At 44.7% G+C, this 14,710-nt stretch overlaps 1 protein-coding gene across 9 annotated transcripts in view; it reads left to right on the forward strand.

The window, feature by feature from the left end:
- The window catches only part of BRPF3 (bromodomain and PHD finger containing 3), a 33,891-nt gene that overhangs the window by 11,487 nt on the left and 7,694 nt on the right, over positions 1-14,710 (forward strand). For 5 of the 9 annotated variants that reach the window (XM_027659934.1, XM_027659937.1, XM_027659935.1 and 2 more), the window contains exons 2-10: positions 549-1,951; positions 2,949-3,105; positions 4,573-4,704; positions 6,711-6,839; positions 7,218-7,530; positions 8,646-8,912; positions 9,079-9,582; positions 11,256-11,349; positions 13,775-13,872. In XM_027659934.1, the coding sequence (XP_027515735.1) occupies positions 567-1,951; positions 2,949-3,105; positions 4,573-4,704; positions 6,711-6,839; positions 7,218-7,530; positions 8,646-8,912; positions 9,079-9,582; positions 11,256-11,349; positions 13,775-13,872 (3,079 nt within the window). In that variant the 5' untranslated portion in view covers positions 549-566. Of the gene's footprint in view, positions 1-135; positions 155-548; positions 1,952-2,948; positions 3,106-4,572; positions 4,705-6,710; positions 6,840-7,217; positions 7,531-8,645; positions 8,913-9,078; positions 9,583-11,255; positions 11,350-13,774; positions 13,873-14,710 lie in introns of those variants that run through there. The other 4 variants (XM_027659942.1, XM_027659940.1, XM_027659943.1 and 1 more) reach the window with 4 other exon arrangements.

Consider the following 14,710-nt stretch of genomic DNA (forward strand, 5'->3'; position numbering starts at 1 on the left):
AAAAAAAAAAAAATAATTGGGAACTGCTTTCATAAAACCTGAACAGTGCATTCCTTTTGAAGTAGAAAACATCCAGCACATTTTGTGTGCTATTTGGGATATAAAAGTCACAGGCAAAAGAACAAAGAAGAACTCATTGGCTTGTGTGACCTTAGTATGCGAATGGTGCAAGCAGATATGATAAGTAGTATTTGAATTTCAGAGGATCTTAATGTTTTGCTGATCTGAATGCACAGCAGACTGTATACCGTGCTGTAAAATTATTTTGAGCTCTTCTCACTGGTGATATGGTGGTACATACATCTCTTGAGTTGCAAATAGAGAAAGTTGGAGGGTGCTGTGCATTGCTCTGATACACAGTGCAAGAAATGGTTGATATATCAATTACCTGCTTGTATCTAAGCAGGTGTAAAGACTCAGCAAGCCTGAAACTGCTGAAGTCTCTAGTAGAAATTTGCACTATTGCAATGTTGAGTGAGTTTTTCAGTCTGCACTGTTTCTTGCTTGTATCCTTGTCTTACACTGTCCTCTGTCCTGTTTTGTTACAGGGTCTCTGGACCATAGTGATGAGGAAACCTCGAAGGAGGTCCCGACAGAACTTGGAGGGGAGGCGTTCTCCCTCGCCCTACAGCCTCAAGTGCTCCCCGACTCGGGAGACGCTGACGTATGCTCAGGCCCAGCGGATCGTGGAGGTGGACATCGATGGGCGGCTTCATCGCATCAGCATCTACGATCCCTTAAAACTCATCACAGAGGATGAGTTGACCGCCCAGGACATTACTGAGTGCAACAGCAACAAGGAAAACAGTGAGCAGCCCCTTTTGCCTTCCAAATCTAAGAAAACACCTTCTAAAGGCAGGAAGAAGGAGTCCTTCTCCAAATATGCACCAGGGACGTCTTTACACTTACCCCAGCCCAACTTCCGTGTGCTGGACTCTTTCAACCAGCCAGATGCCCCTCCTCTTCCTGCTGCCTACTACCGGTACTTGGAAAAGCCTCCTGAAGACCTCGATGTAGAAGTGGAGTATGACATGGATGAGGAGGATCTGGCATGGCTGGAAATGGTCAACGAGAAGAGAAGGGCTGATGGTTATGGAATAGTTTCTGCTGACACTTTTGAGCTGCTGGTGGATCGATTGGAAAAGGAGTCGTACCTTGAGAGCCGGAACAATGGGGCTCAGCAGTCCCTCATTGATGAGGACGCCTTCTGCTGTGTCTGCATGGACGATGAGTGTCACAACAGTAATGTCATTCTGTTCTGTGATATCTGCAATCTGGCCGTGCACCAGGAATGTTACGGTGTGCCCTATATCCCTGAGGGGCAATGGCTTTGTCGCTGCTGTTTACAGTCCCCTTCTCGCCCTGTGGATTGTGTCCTTTGCCCGAACAAAGGGGGAGCCTTCAAGCAGACTAGTGATGGCCGCTGGGCTCACGTGGTTTGTGCCATCTGGATCCCAGAGGTCTGCTTTGCAAACACTGTTTTCCTGGAGCCCATTGAAGGGATCAACAACATCCCTCCAGCTCGGTGGAAGCTCACATGCTGTATCTGCAAGCAGAAGGGCATGGGAGCTGCTATTCAATGCCACAAGGTGAACTGTTACACTGCTTTCCATGTCACCTGTGCCCAGAGGGCTGGTCTCTTCATGAAGATTGAACCCATGAGGGAGACCAGCATCAATGGCACGACATTCACTGTGCGCAAGACTGCCTATTGTGAGAGTCATTCCCCGCCTGGGATGGTAAAAAAGGGGTCTCCAGCTGCTAGTGGTGATGGGCAGGAGGACACTGTGAAGGAGAAGGGAGAGGAGGAAGCCAATTCTGCCCCTCCCAAAGGGTCTCTGAAAAAGAACCAAGTGAAATTGAAGCAAAAGATCAAAAAGGAGCCTGGTGATGTGACCAAATGGCGTTCATCTGTGCCCATGGTGACCATCACACAAATTCCCTCTTACAGGTGAGTGTTGCAGGTTTAAGGAAGGAGTTGAACAGCTGGAGCTGAACAGGATCTGTTTTAAGGACTTAGTCCCTGTCATTGTTGAACTTGGAAACACTGAGTCTTCAGTCAGGGCCTAGCAATAAATATTGCTGTGTCCAGAGTGCTCTGCAGCATAATTCCTGACTGGCTTTCTTCTACGTGAGTGTCACTGGCATACTGTGCTTTTCTTGCTTTGCCAAGCAACCATCCTAGACTGTTGTGTAACACAGATTTCATGGTGGTCCCTAACAGCAAGCACCCGTCTGGCATGAAGGTGTTTTTGAAATACTTTAGGCATTACAGGTTGGTAGGCAGGTAGGGGTCATCCCACTACTGACCTTTTTTAAGTCTCATTTCAGTTTCTTAATTCCTCCTTTTATTACAGAGCATGTCAAACCTGTCAGTGTTGCAAGCAGCTTTGAATTTGACTGTTTATTTTTTTCTCCCAACTCTTCTTGTGCAGAACTAGGTAGTGCTGAATTTTTGTTTGGTGCCTTAGGAAGTGTGTTGATGTGTTGTTGGTATTTTAACAGATAGACGTTGGAAACTGCTGATAAGGCACCATGTATAACCTAAAAATGATAAGCAAGGGTTAAAATAGGTGATATATTATTATTGGACTCCTTTCAAGACTCCAGCTTAATAACATCAGGCTTAAATGGCCCCTGGAAAGTTCTTAACACAGAAAGTAGTTTTGAAATTAAGGCTTGGAGCTGAATTGGTGATTGCTTACTTTGACAGTGCTGGGGCAAGTGCTTGGTGAGACCCTCCAGCCAGGTTTCTACTAACACAGGGATATATTGTGAAAAGTAGGCACATATGTATTCATGCTGAGGAGATCCCAGATCATACCAGTTTATGTTTATTTCAGAGTGTGCTTGACACAGCACTGCAAAGCTTCACTGGGAAACCTAAGGGTCCGCAGAGTTACAATTGCTTTGCACTTGGCTCTATGACATCTCTTTGCTTCCTTCAGGCTGAACAAAATTTGCAGTGGGCTCTCCCTCCAGAGGAAGAACCAGTTCATGCAGAGGCTCCACAACTACTGGCTGCTGAAGCGGCAGGCAAGGAATGGGGTGCCCCTGATCCGACGCCTGCACTCACATCTCCAATCCCAGCGGAACACAGAGCAGGTACTGGTCCCCAGCTGAACACCCATGGGAGGATGGAGAGCTCGCATTCCAGGGGGAGATGTGCTTGGCACATGGCTGAGGAGGGCATTAAGGGTGAAAGGATCAGAGACCTGATTTAAGTGTCTTCTGGTCTCGTCTTGGTATGCTCTTGCCTGAAGAACTGAGTTAGTATATTAGTGGGATATCCATCATGCTACTAGAATTTGTCTTGATGAATCTGCAGGTGGGAGTTTTTCCCCTGAGTTAGGAGACCCAGGATTGCACAAGGGTGTGATGGACCCTTGGTGGACTGATCTCTTAGATGATTTATAAAATCACATTTCTTGCGAGTGATTAAAGAAAATGGGTGTTAGCTCCAGAGTTTTGGCCAAATTCCAGTTTGGGTCATTCTTCCTTCAGCTTCAATTTCTGCCTGTCCCGTGCGCATTCATATGGAAGTTTAGACATAATCATCAGCTCTGGACTCCTTTGCTTCCTCCTCTGAGCTGGTGTCTAGAGTCACTCAATCTCGATGCTATTAAGCAGCACTGCATTTGGCATGAGAAGTAGTTGGTGAACCAATGAAGCAGTTGGACTCTATCCTCTAACATAACCTGTCAGTAGGTATTGTATACAATGTGTACGTATATTTTTACTATAGTTGGAGGAATTTATAGACTTTTCATTTGCAAGAAGACTGCCCTGGGTGATAAATAAAAAAATTATTTCCCACTTATCAGCGTGGAGCTTGGAAAAGTGCAGCATTTCCTTGGTGTATTACACTGGCAATTTACTATATGTAAGTTCTTAAAAACAAATGTCCTATTAATATAAACCATGAAGATCTTGTGAAGCAATTGTCTTCTTGGCAATTGTGTGAAAGTGTATGCACTTTATGTATATCATCCAAGCCATTAAGAAAGCTACAGATTCAGGGGAGGAAGGGTGATTTTGTTGAGAAGCCACTGAACTTGGATAGGTTGTCTGTCTTGGAAGGTGTGAACTCATCTCCCAGTGTTGGCTGTTCCTTTGTATTTTGGCAAATGTCTTTCTGTGGCTCTATTTCTTATTGGTTACAAGGAGGATAATAATAGCTCCTTCCTCCCCTGCTTTTGGTCACCTTGCCTTTATATTGTAAATGCTTTGGGCTGCTGCTTCAATGCATAGCAGCCAACAGAAAAATATCCAGCCTCTGTAATAAACTTGGATGTAAAAGCTGGGAGGGTGTAAATGAGCATGCACTGAAGTGTGTTCCCAGAGTGTAGCTACAGTATAACTTAGGCTAACTTCACAGATAATATAAAATCTAGAAAGGCTGATGTTGTGTTTGTTACAACTAAATGCTGTAGAAAGGAGGGGACATAGTCTAAACAAGAGGTAAGTGAATAGGAGGAAGAGGAGAGCAATTCAGTGGGGATGCCCAGAAAAAGAAGGAAACACAGGAAGCCAGTTGTGTTTTTTATCTCACCCCACTGCTGTATCTTACAGAAGGAACAGGATGAGAAGACCAGTGCAGTGAAGGAAGAGTTGAAGTACTGGCAAAAACTGCGGCATGACTTGGAGCGGGCTCGACTGCTCATTGAGCTGATCCGTAAGAGGGAAAAACTCAAACGGGAGCAGGTGAGCAGTTTTGGCTGTTGAGTTGCTGCACTTAACTTCAGTCCCATACAAGCACTCTGTGCTGCAGGAGGCAGAGGAGGAACACAACAGTTTTTCTTGAGCCTTTTCCTCTTTTCATAGAGTCTGACTGTTGGGTGCACAGAACTCTCTCTCCCTGTGTCAGTCACAGGTTTGCACTGTGCAGCCTCTGCCCTCAGAACTAGGGCCGGGCTGCAAAGTGCTGGGAAAATGTATTTGCATAACTAATAGTGGATTTGATTTCTGACCTACAGCACCCCTTCTATTTCTAGGCAAGTGTTTTGCAGAATAGAAGTTAGATCTCCTTTCATAATAATTTCAGGAGTTTGGTAACACCTACTCCAGAGAAAGGTCTAAATCACAATTCAGCTCTTAATCTCTAAAGCTAAAAATTCCTCTCATTTGTCCTCTATGTACATTTTTTGGATGAAAAATTTTTATGATGGAGACAATTTACTAAATTTTCCAGTTTGCTCTTTGAGCTGTGTGCAGATCTCCAGAGTTGCACCAGCGAAGGTTGCTTCCCATGCCTGCCAGCTTTTCCTGTTGAGGGTCTTTGCTTGCCTTTGGTTGCTGCACCCATGACAATGCTCTCTGGCAGGAGTATCTTCAAGGACAACTTCATGAAAGGCTCGCCTTGCGTACAGTGAACCCTTACACGTGTCCTCAGGCCTTGCCTGGGTGCTTTCAGGCTGTCTGCAGGGAACCAGGCAGAGGGAAAGCAGCATCCTCTGTGATCACAGCTCCTCTGCGAGCAATTTTTTTGTGGCCAGAAGGTACCCATAGCTTTTCTGGAGTCCTTTTGATGCCAGCACTGGTTCATTTGCTGCATTGTCCTTGATTTACATCAGTAGGTCAGCCCTGCTTGCTGTATGGATGTATTTTAGGTAGGAGGATGAAAAAAAAATCATTCTTGGGCTTTGTTCACCTTTGATATCTTGACATATCCCTGTCACAGGTAGCTAAATCTATAAAAGCTTGTGGAAACTATGTTGTGCTTTATAAAACAATAAAATATCGCAGAAAAGTGTGTCTAGTTGGAGCTCTATCCCAGCCCACCTTTTAGGTGAGTGGAGAAGGATACTCTAGAATCATGCATCTTTGTTTGACTTCTTTCCTGTTCTGGGGAAAAGTGTGGTCTTTATATCTTGTCTTCATTAATTCTCTCACTGATGCTGTCTTGTTGCTTAGCACATCAGTTTGCTTTGTGTAAACAGACTTGCTTACCTTTGCTGTTGGAGTGGTTGATTTAATGACATAACGAGCGATTATAAGATCAAAGAAATTAAAATGTTAAAAGACAAATAAATACTTTTATCCTGTTCCAGTCTTCTTTGAATAGATTTTCAGTACTACAACTTGTTTGCTTGAAATCAAACAGTATTGGAGACTTCATAAGGGATATAAGAAACTGTATTAGGAATTTGCAGACATCAAACCACTGTTGTTGTTTGGCTTCTACCTTGAAGTCTGAGAGCTTATATCTTAAACTTTGTTTATGCTCTATAGTCTAATTATGGACGTTGTTGTTCATGTAAATGTCTGCATACTTTCAACTTTTGTATAATGTTGATAATTGGCATAATAATAATATCATGAGGCAGGGAGTTCTACAGGATAATTTACCAAGTGTGAAAAGCTTCTGCCTGTTTTCATTTTTAGTTGTAGTATCTTTTAATTTTCTGGGGGTTCCTCCTGTTTTGACTTGATGAGATTGAATAAACAGGAGTTCCTCATATATAAAAGGATTGGACTGTGCAGTTAGACTCTGTAAAGTGCTGTCTGCTGATGTACATCCTGCACGTGGAGAGCACAATGTGTTTGCCAGAAGTTCTACAGCAATGAGTCTACCAGGCTAGTGGTATGCTGACCTGAGGTTTCCACCACTGAGTAGAGCCGGGGTGATGATTCAGAAGAAACTGGAGGGAGACACCGCTCACATATCCTGTCCTCCGTAACTGTGCTCATCACTGTTTTCTCATTCCCAGGTCAAGATTCAGCAAGCTGCTATGGAGCTACAGCTGACCCCTTTCAATGTCCTTCTGCGCACAACACTGGATCTACTGCAGGAGAAGGATGCTGCCCAGATCTTCACAGAGCCTGTTAACCTGAACGAGGCAAGTCTCTTTCCTAGAGGTGTCTAGTGGGTTGTAGATAAGATATTGCTGGGCAGAGGCTCATGTACTGTCATAACCCTAGAAGCATAAACTACCTTGTCCCAAACTCCTGGTGGACTAAAGAATATCTGAAAAAGGACTCATGATGTGAGTATCCTTCTGGGCCAAAAAAGGGCATTTTTTTCTAGAAGCTTTAGCACATCTTGTACAAGTAATGTTTTACAGAGCCAGGGTGTGTCTGCCTTGACTGGGTGACACAGAAATGAATTTCTGACGCTGCCCCTTGCCAGTGGAAAGGGCATTAAGAGTGCTTATGATGGATGCACTCTAGTTGGCTAGTAAATGGTTTTTGTAATTGTACAGGTTTTATATGTTTAGGTTCCAGATTACCTGGAATTCATTTCCAACCCAATGGATTTTTCCACCATGAGGCGGAAGCTGGAGTCCCACCTGTACCGAACATTGGATGAGTTTGAGGAAGACTTTAACCTTATAGTTACCAACTGCATGAGGTATAATGCTAAAGACACGATTTTCCACCGAGCAGCTGTCCGGCTCAGAGACTTCGGAGGAGCGATATTGCGTCACGCACGGCGGCAGGCTGAAAGCATTGGCTTTGACATTGGTGTGGGGATTCACCTGCCTGAGTCACCCAAAACTGAGGACTTTTACTGCTTTTCTTGGGAGGATGGTGAGTACTTATTAACATTTTTTTCTCAGGCAGATCATAATTTTTGTTCTGAGCATGTCTTTCAGCCTGCATGGAAATCACAACCATCATTCTACATACAAGACTTTTCCTATCCATCTGTTTACCTAGGCATATATCTAACTCCTTTAGAGCCTCAGAGAGCAGGATTTCAGGTGAGCTGGGCACTCTGAGCTAGGTGCAGCTTAGCTCCAGCTCTCTTAGGGCATGTCTGTCTTGGAAGAGCCTTGTAAACTGCTCATGCTCTGTGATTTGTGCTGTGCCTGTAGTACAAACTTGCTATTTTACAAAGCAGTGCAAAGGTGGATCTAGGATTTTTTGCTCTAGGGAAAGCTCATGCATTTCTTTGTATTGTAAATTGGCAAGGTGTAGAGCCATTGGGTTAGATGGAGCACTGAGGTCTGGGAGGGGATGATGGGGCAGTCAAAGTAGTGGAACCCAATCAATCCTTCTAGCTGAGACTTCCCATTCCCAACATGGTTGCATCCATTCCTACAGCCCTCTTGAGATGCAGCTCCAAAGCACTGGTTGAATAACTGGGCTAAACTTAGTACAGAATACTTAGGCCAATATGAAGCACTCAGAGCTTGCAGTCTGCCATCTGCTTCCTAAATGTTGAAGCTCTCTTGGGCACAGATGGAGAGTCATTATAAAATTTGTGTTGGTGTATGATAGTATGTCTTTCAACTGTCTGTCCTGCTCCTTTGGAGGCCAGCCCTTCAACAGAGCCAGAGGAATGGCAAACGTTGTGTTTTGACCAGTTCTGTTTGTGGTCTGATTTTGTCATTTTACATGACAATGAAGTAGGTTTCTGACAAGGACCTAGACTGTGAACTGTTCTGTGTGGGGTGCAAACACATCCTTTCACTGCGACCCCTGGGACAGTAAGGGGAACTAAAGGGCAGTGCAAGTTAAATCAGCTGCTTTTTGCCCAAAGGAAGGAAGTCAGAGCTCCAAGGTTAATGATTGCTAAATCCCCAGACTAAAGCGATTGATTCATGAATAGCATCAAAGGGAGTGTGGTGTGGCAGTGGTCCCAGATGTTTTTCAAGGAGCCTTACTCCTTCCCTTCACTGTTACAATCTCTTTTGATGCAGTGGATAACATCCTTCTCCCGGAGAACCGAGCTCACCTCTCCTTGGAGGCCCAGCTGAAGGAGCTGCTGGAAAAACTAGACATAGTGAGCACCATGCGGTCCAGTGGTGCACGGACACGACGCATCCGGCTCCTGAGACGGGAGATCAACTCCATTCGGCAGAAACTGGCCCAGCAGCAGAACAAGACCATGGCCAAGGGGGAGACTGTGCTGCGGGACCAGAGGCTGGAGAAAACATCAAGGGATGGGGATGAGGAAAGGGAGAAAGGTGAGAGGTTGCAGCAGGATTTTAATTCCAGCTCTCAAAGTGCATGTCAGCAGTCAAGACCTGCTGTTTCTCCTGTCTGTGGCCCTGGTGAAAGATGAGAATTGCTGTCGGTAGTTTTGGGAGTAAGTCTTTGTAAAATGTTCAGGCAGGTTCTTTACTCCTTTAGCAGATGATGCCAAGCCCCCGCACCCTCCAACCCTGGAGCCCACAGGACCTGTACCCTCCCTCTCGGAGCTAGACTCTCTGCAGGACCCTCCAACACTCAAACCCATCAGTGAAAGTAAGTCCTTGAATCAGCTGCAGAAGAGGGTGGTGTTGGACAGGGAGCTCTTTGACAAGAAGGCTCTGCAGCGGGAGAGCCAAGCCTTCCAGCGCCTGCTCACCAACAACAGCCTGAATGGACTGGCCTTGTCGCCTGCAGACACCCCTGCCAGCCCCTCCTTCAGCAGCGTGGGCCGACGAACATCTGTCCTTTTTAAAAAAGCTAAGAACGGGGTGAAGCTGCAGAGAGGTCTGGACTGCTCCCTGGAAAACAGGGAGGACCGCAGGCAGAGCGGGCAGCTTTCACCCTCCTGCCCTGATGGGGAGCGACAAGCTCGGAAGCGGCCACAGAGCAGAACCTGCAATGAGAGCAATCGAGAAAAATCACCCAGGCAGGCAGGACAGAGAGGTAAGGAAAGACTGGACGTGGCACTCAGTGCCATAGTCTAGTTGACATGGTGATGTTAGGTTATGGGTTGGACTTGATGATCTCAGAGGTCTTTTCCAACCTGATTGGAAATCCTAGTTCTTTGGGATTTCTTTTCCCCCTGAACCCTTGGAAACTGTGAGATGGGACCGAGGACATAGAAATCCTGGGGCTGAGTAAAAACTTCTGCATCCAAACTACACACCTGGAACTGACTTTATGCTTAGAAGAAAACATAGGCTTCATGACCAGATGTGCCTGGTGAAAGCTGCATCTCTTCCACATGTTTCTAAAACAGGGCAGACAAGACATGTCCATAATGAGTTGCACTTCTCTTCTCCACTGACCATACATGTTGTTTTTGGTATCTTAGTTCAGCTCTAGTCACCTCCGTGTTAGACATTTAAAGGTACCAAGATGAAACCCAGGGAAGTCACAAATGATTCTTCTCTTTGCTAGTCTACATGGCTGCTGTAAGAGAGAGTTTTCCATTTTGTGTAGGGCAAGCCAATGTGCCCAGCTGCTTGCAAAGCTGTTGAGAGGCCTGTCTGGAGACTCTGGGCTGAGATTGGCATTCCTGCCCTTACAGAAGGGTTTGTGTTGGCTTGATCACTCTTAGGAGTGAGAGTTTCCTGCTGCAGAAATGATGCATTTGGTTGGAAGTGTGCACTGTCTGTAGTAACACAGCACCCAGGTAAGATGAGATGTTAAACATTGCTTTTAAATCAGCTGTACTCTCAGTTCTGGAGTTTAAATAAAATTAGTGGGAATACCAAGAAGATTCCTTTTCAAATTAGATCTGCAAATAAGAATAAGCACCTGAGGTGAAATTTGGAAAGACACAAGAGGAAAGAGACATCTGAGTGACAGCACTGTAATTTCTTTTGATTCTGTGTGAACAGCTGTTGTGGGACAGTTCCCACCTGTAAGGTTTGACTTGGCCTACACTTCAAATATTATCTCATAACTATAAGGCTATCATAAGGTTGCTAGCATACTGAGAGTGAGAGGAAAGCAGTTGAATGTGGAGATAGACTTACCAGGACAGGTTAAAGGGATCACAAATGACTTTTCCAGAGTTGAGGGACTCGCCATCATCATCTGTTGGTAATTAAAGGAGAAAGTTGTCATCTGCATTGGATACAGGTCAGAATGAGAGGCTGAAAATAAAAAAAGGGCAAGTAAAGGCAGGGTGCTGGAAAATCATTGATAACTACACAGTGACGTTTCTCCTCAGCTGAAGCAGCACTACTGGCTTTTTTTCAAGTTGCAGCACTGCTTTTTTGATATGGCCCCATCTCCTCCCATGATTTCAGACACAACTGATTTCTCCTAACGGGAGGGAGTGTCTGGTGTGATGAATCTGTGTTACTGCAGAAGCAGGTCCTTGTGAATAGGATTTTCATAACAAGGTGTTTCCCAGAAATGTCCGCCTTGTGGCAATTAGATATTTACACCTAGAAAAAACAATAGTGACCTTGCCATGAGTTTACCTTTTGTATGGCTGTTGGACTTCTGGTGAGCCCATGGGAACTTGGGGGTGGTGGATGCCTGGATGGGGGAAGGCCATTGTCAGCTGGCTTCTTGTGCGTGCTCTGGGCTCGGGAATGCTCTCAGGAGTCAGTCCCTGTCATTCCCATTTGTCTCCTTGGCAGGAGTGACTAATGGCTTTGCAAAGCATGCAGAAAGTGGCTCTGACTTCGAGTGCAACTCTGCCCTGGGCAGTGGACTGGTGTTTGAATCCTGCAGGTAAGTGCCCCATGCAAAACTGTGCCCTGGAGCACCTTCTGCGTCTGGATTTTTCTCTCTAGTTTTGTTCTTTGACTTCTTCATTTTAAACCTAGCCCGAACTGTTACTTCTGTGCCTACTGTAAAAGACAAAAAGCTGCTGTATTTCTGTCCTGTTCTTTTAAGCCATTGGTCCCAAAAGCAGGGCTTGATTTTTCAAGCAAGTGGGTATCTGTTATACTTGTCTCTCTCAATGCATACACATCCTCTCTGCTGATGAATCCCTTGCAGTCCTTGAGAGCCAAAACTGGAAAAAACTTGAATTCAGATTTTCAGTTCAGCACTGCATGTAGAGCTGAACTTCTGCCACCTACTGAATTGCTGCTTTCTTCCTCTCAGAAGTTTAAAAGTAGAACTAGGTGCTTCAAACATGACTTAGAACAGACTTAGAGCAAACACCTGACATCTTTTGGTCTATTTCAGTTGGTACATATGAGTGCCGTGTCAATTTTCTGGTCTTATTTACCTGTCCAACCCTCCTAGCACTGATTTAAGTTATTTCACAGCCTTTTCACTGCACAGTAAAACCTCTGTTATGCCAGAATCACGTTTGTGTGTGCTCTGAGTGGCAGGCTGAGCGCATTTGAGCTTGATGGGTAAGATCATCCAGGACAGACAGAAGCAAGATGTTTTTAGTTGATATTTGTGGTTATGTTTGCAGTGCCTTGAACATGACCCATCACTAGAGAAATACGTTTGGACATTTTGTGCTTCCTCACAATGCGTGTACTCAGTTAGTTGTGTAAGATTTCAAGCTTGGAGTGTTAGTTGGGCACTTAAAATTATATGCCTGCGTACACCCGTTCTCAGGGCTAAACAACAGTTCAAAACTGTTAGCTGTGTAAAAAATTGTTCTGCAGCAGGGTTGAATCACAGGAGCATTTTTCAAATGAAAACTCTGCTCTGCTGCGCAGAGGGATCCTAAATGTTAGCTACCCAAAGAGGTGTATAATTTTGCACTTGTAGCTAAGGTTTGATTAGTGTTACCATTGTAAATCTGTTTGCAAAGTCTATCATGCCCATGACAAAGGGCAAGGCCCTGGGTTTGGAGGAGCAATTTTGATGCAAGGGCTTTTCTCTGTCGCAGAGTGATCCTACCTCCACAGTCAGGTGCTGGGCAACCCAAGGGCAGCAGGTGGCACCCCAGTAAATTATCTTTCTTTGCACATGCTAAGCCCCTTGTAGTCACAGAACCTTCAGCTCTTCTTTGAGATGAGACACACACTCAGCACTTCATCTCTTCCCCTGTTTTCTGGGCTGTGTGTCCAGATCTTCATCTCAGTCATTGCTTCTTCTGTAAGAGGGATGCTACCATGACCTCTGTGCAGATCTTACAAGAAGTTATTGCAATAAACTATCGTAAAGTAAGAAGCTGCATTGAAGGGAAACAGGAGACACCTGGATTTGTGCATAGTTATAGTGTCATTTAAATGAGGGTCCTTGAGTCATGCAGAAATCTTTGATGGGGTGAGGATGCTGTCAGAACAAGACTGGGAGCCAGAAATTGCCTTTCAGGCCATGTCTTGGCCTTATGGCCCCACCATATTTGCCTCCATTTCCCCATCTGTAAGTGATGGACACAAATTCATAGGGAATTCATAGGGAGTGTGTGGACTTATTAGTTGATGTTTGTACAGTACTGTGAAGACGAGAACTGCGATCTAAGTTCTTATTGCAAGAACTGCAAGCAATTCATATAGTAAAAATTACATTAGAGCTATGTGACACCCCCAAAACAAGGAATTAAAACCAAGCTGATGTCTCATGGATAACCTGTACAGTTATTCTATTTAGGAACAGTTCTGTTGACTGCTTTTTCTCCAGTCTTTCTTTTTGAGCACCAAAGTCACTCAGAATAGATTGCTTATTAGGAGGCTGTAAAAGAAAAAAATAATTACAATATATGAAAAAATATGATTGCTTGAGGTGGAGATAGTCCATTTTCTGAAATGTTTGTAGTATTGTAGTAATGAGGTGAAAGGGCATTCAGGATATGGGCTGAAGGAGTCCAGTTGCATATTGGAGTTGTTTTGGAGGGCTGCTGTGTCATAAGTCTATACACAACTGGTATAGCTCATGAAAACTCCAAAAGCATCACTACATCAGCTCTCAAGTGTGACATCTTTGCTGGGTTTCTTTCTCATGTTTACAGCTTGGTTTCTATTAGGCCCTTTTGTAGTTCATGGGAAAGCTGGGATGATGTCCACTGTGCTTTCACCAGAAGAGATCACATTTTGCTCAAGTATTCAGTTTTCATGTCAGTGAGGCACCAGTGCAGTAATTTTTCAGTATTTTAGACAGAGCTGGGGAATCTATTTCCTTGTCCTTGTTTTCAAGGATAATCTGTTTTCTCCTAATGCCCTTCTTTTCCATGTCTTTCTAACAGTGGTTTGATGCCTCCTAAGCGCAGTCGAGGAAAGCCGGCTCTTTCTCGGATGCCCTTCGTGGAAGGTGTGAATGGAGATCCTGATTTCAGTGGCTCAGGTGAGAATTGCTGCACTGCACACACTGCTCTGGTCCCACAACGCACTGTAGGGCTGACATCCATCTAAACCAAAGGGAACACATCCCAAAGCACACCAGGAACCAGTCCTGGACAAACTATCCAGGTTTTATGATCAGGCTGCTGACCTGCCTGGGCATTATACCTGCTTTGTTACGAATTTAGGTTATTGCATAAAAGATTTTTCCTGCTTTCACCTTTGCTGATTGCTTATGCCCGGTCTTCTCCTTGGAAGGATACTTTCTGTTGGGCTGGTGTGTGTAATGTGCCTGGCACTGTCTCCTGTTTTGGGACTAGTTCTCTTTAATGATGCTGCAATACGAAGAGTTAATTGTAAGAGGGGTCTCTCTGGAGATGACTTCATAGCTGTTCCCTCTTGTATTGTTTGCAAGGTCCTCATAACAAAGTTGTCTTTGTCAAACTGTGCTATATGTCTATAAAATTGTCATGCTCCTCACTTGTCACTACCCAAGGCACTACACCCTTCTTTCAGTGCTCACACAACCAGATTCTTGTCTTTCTTATGGTATGTCAACAATAGAGTTATTGCAGGTCTGTGCTGAAATCAGAATTCAGCTTTGATGCCCTGGAACGCCTGTGCCCTTCTGTGCAGCTCCCGAGTGCAGGCTCTTGTCATGGCTCTTTGAGAACCATTATTATCCTGGACTTTGTGTGTTCAGCAGTCTTCTTTGGAGATAAGCTTACAGAGTGGGGCTGGTAACATGAGAATTAGGCTCAGTGGGGCAATTCTGTGTCTTAGAATATAATTTCATTAATGGAAGAATATGTCTGGAATGCAATAGTGGAGAAGCACCTCAA

This window comes from Corapipo altera, unplaced genomic scaffold, assembly GCF_003945725.1.
Source record: "Corapipo altera isolate COAL_440 unplaced genomic scaffold, ASM394572v1 77b, whole genome shotgun sequence".
Taxonomy (NCBI): domain Eukaryota; kingdom Metazoa; phylum Chordata; class Aves; order Passeriformes; family Pipridae; genus Corapipo; species Corapipo altera.